We start from the raw sequence: 1,691 nt of genomic DNA on the forward strand, positions 1-1,691 counted from the left end.
AACCCAGAAAAATGGATGCCACTAAACATTAATATGAGATGAAGGAAAATTTTGCATAATACATTAGTTACGTGGAGGATCAAAATTAGCCACAACAACAAAGGCATTGACAGACAGGCAACTGCAAGTGCATGCAAATAAAAAGCAAGAAATAAAGAAAATAAAACAGAATATAACTGCTAAGAATATTGGCTACCTCGTGAATAAGCAAGCCAGAATAAGAAGAGAAACGTTCATATAACAGCAAGCAAAAAATATCCATTTCAGAATTTTACCTGGTCAGCACAATGAATCAGAATTTCTCCGGTCTTTTCACCACTGGAGGTTCCACCATCCACCTCTTCATGGGTCATAGTATCAAGCAAGATTTTAATAGGCCTACCATGATCAATTCAAAGTTTTAAAAGACAAGCTATTACAGTGCCAGTGGTTGTCCTTCCTCTGCCCATCTATGATTTTTAACGATGTTTAGAAAAAGACAAAGTACAGTAGATAGAATTGCAAAATACATTTATCATCTAAAATGCACAATACAGCATAGGAAGAATGAAAAATGTTAACCTGGCAATTGAAAACAAAAGCAGTATCCTTGGACGGTGAAGCAATATTCATTGCTAACATGTCAAAGTCTGAACTTTTTGGAGCTTTACCATCAGTTATAGGTACACGTGCATATTTAATAGGAAAACCATCAGCCTCTAAGCATTTAAAAACCTTAAGTGGAGTCTGAATAGCATCAAAATTTACATGTTCCCAAGCATCAAATATTTGCCCATCATTTGTTTCATGAATAACCATTATGGCACCTCCATAACGTTCAGCTTCTCCCAGGATATCTTCTTTCAGTCGAGCTTCCATTCTTTCCACTCTTTCACGATCAATGCCCTGAAAGAAGACATCCTAATTATACTTTCCCCAAAAATGGACAGAGACAGTTAGGGAAGAAGTATCCCCAAAAACTGTAAGATAAAAGAAATAGTAGTGCTTCAATGAAGTGTTGTTGTAGTGTACATGGTCCTAACAAAAAACGGATCCTATGTAATTTGCCAACTCCATGGTTTTAAACAGGCAGGGGAAACATGAAAGGAAAGAACAACATCTCTCTGTCCATTGAAGCTAAATATTAAAAACAAGTGAGAAACATCAGTACTAAAATCCTTCATGATGATATATCTCGATTGCTCTTTGTGCCAAAGACTAAAGTTCATGTATTACGAATTGATAAATACTGTGGTTAGCTGTTGTTCCCATGACTGTAGTGAAATAGTTGGACCATATTTTGACTATTTTAACAAGGAACTCGAACACATGCACATTCTAGACTAGCAGCAATAATCTACATTACAAGTTTGGATTATTTATTTCATTTTAATGTATGACATAAATGAAAATTTACCGAGTATTCAAGCATGTTTTTGTATGGTCTTTCAACCTCGCGGAGCACAAATGGTTTTCCATTTATGTAAATAACAGGTTCCTCTCTCATATTGTGCCAAAGAACTGGACGACCACTTTTTGAGCCACCAATTCTTTGTATCACAGATTGTATTCCATCAATAGTTGGATTTGCCACTCCATAAACTGGAAAACCAGGAACTTCCCGAAAATTAGGGGCACCCTCCACTCTTTCAGGTAAGTTTTGGTTTTGACAACCTGGGCAGTGATCACTTTTCAGAACAGTTTGGTTGCCT

The 1,691-nt window shown here is 36.4% G+C and overlaps 1 protein-coding gene across 1 annotated transcript in view; it reads right to left on the bottom strand.

Moving 5' to 3' along the window:
* Positions 1-324: 324 nt before the first annotated feature.
* Positions 325-1,691, bottom strand: part of LOC133800702 (uncharacterized) — a 2,128-nt gene continuing 761 nt past the window's right edge. Inside the window, exons 2-4 of the mRNA XM_062238730.1 lie at positions 1,397-1,691; positions 562-885; positions 325-449 (exon numbers count right to left, since the gene is read on the bottom strand). The exon at positions 1,397-1,691 is cut by the window's right edge and continues 135 nt beyond it. Of these exons, the coding sequence (XP_062094714.1) occupies positions 393-449; positions 562-885; positions 1,397-1,691 (676 nt within the window). The 3' untranslated portion in view covers positions 325-392. The remainder of the gene's footprint in view (positions 450-561; positions 886-1,396) is intronic.

Source organism: Humulus lupulus, chromosome 9 (genome assembly GCF_963169125.1).
Source record: "Humulus lupulus chromosome 9, drHumLupu1.1, whole genome shotgun sequence".
Taxonomy (NCBI): Eukaryota; Viridiplantae; Streptophyta; class Magnoliopsida; order Rosales; family Cannabaceae; genus Humulus; species Humulus lupulus.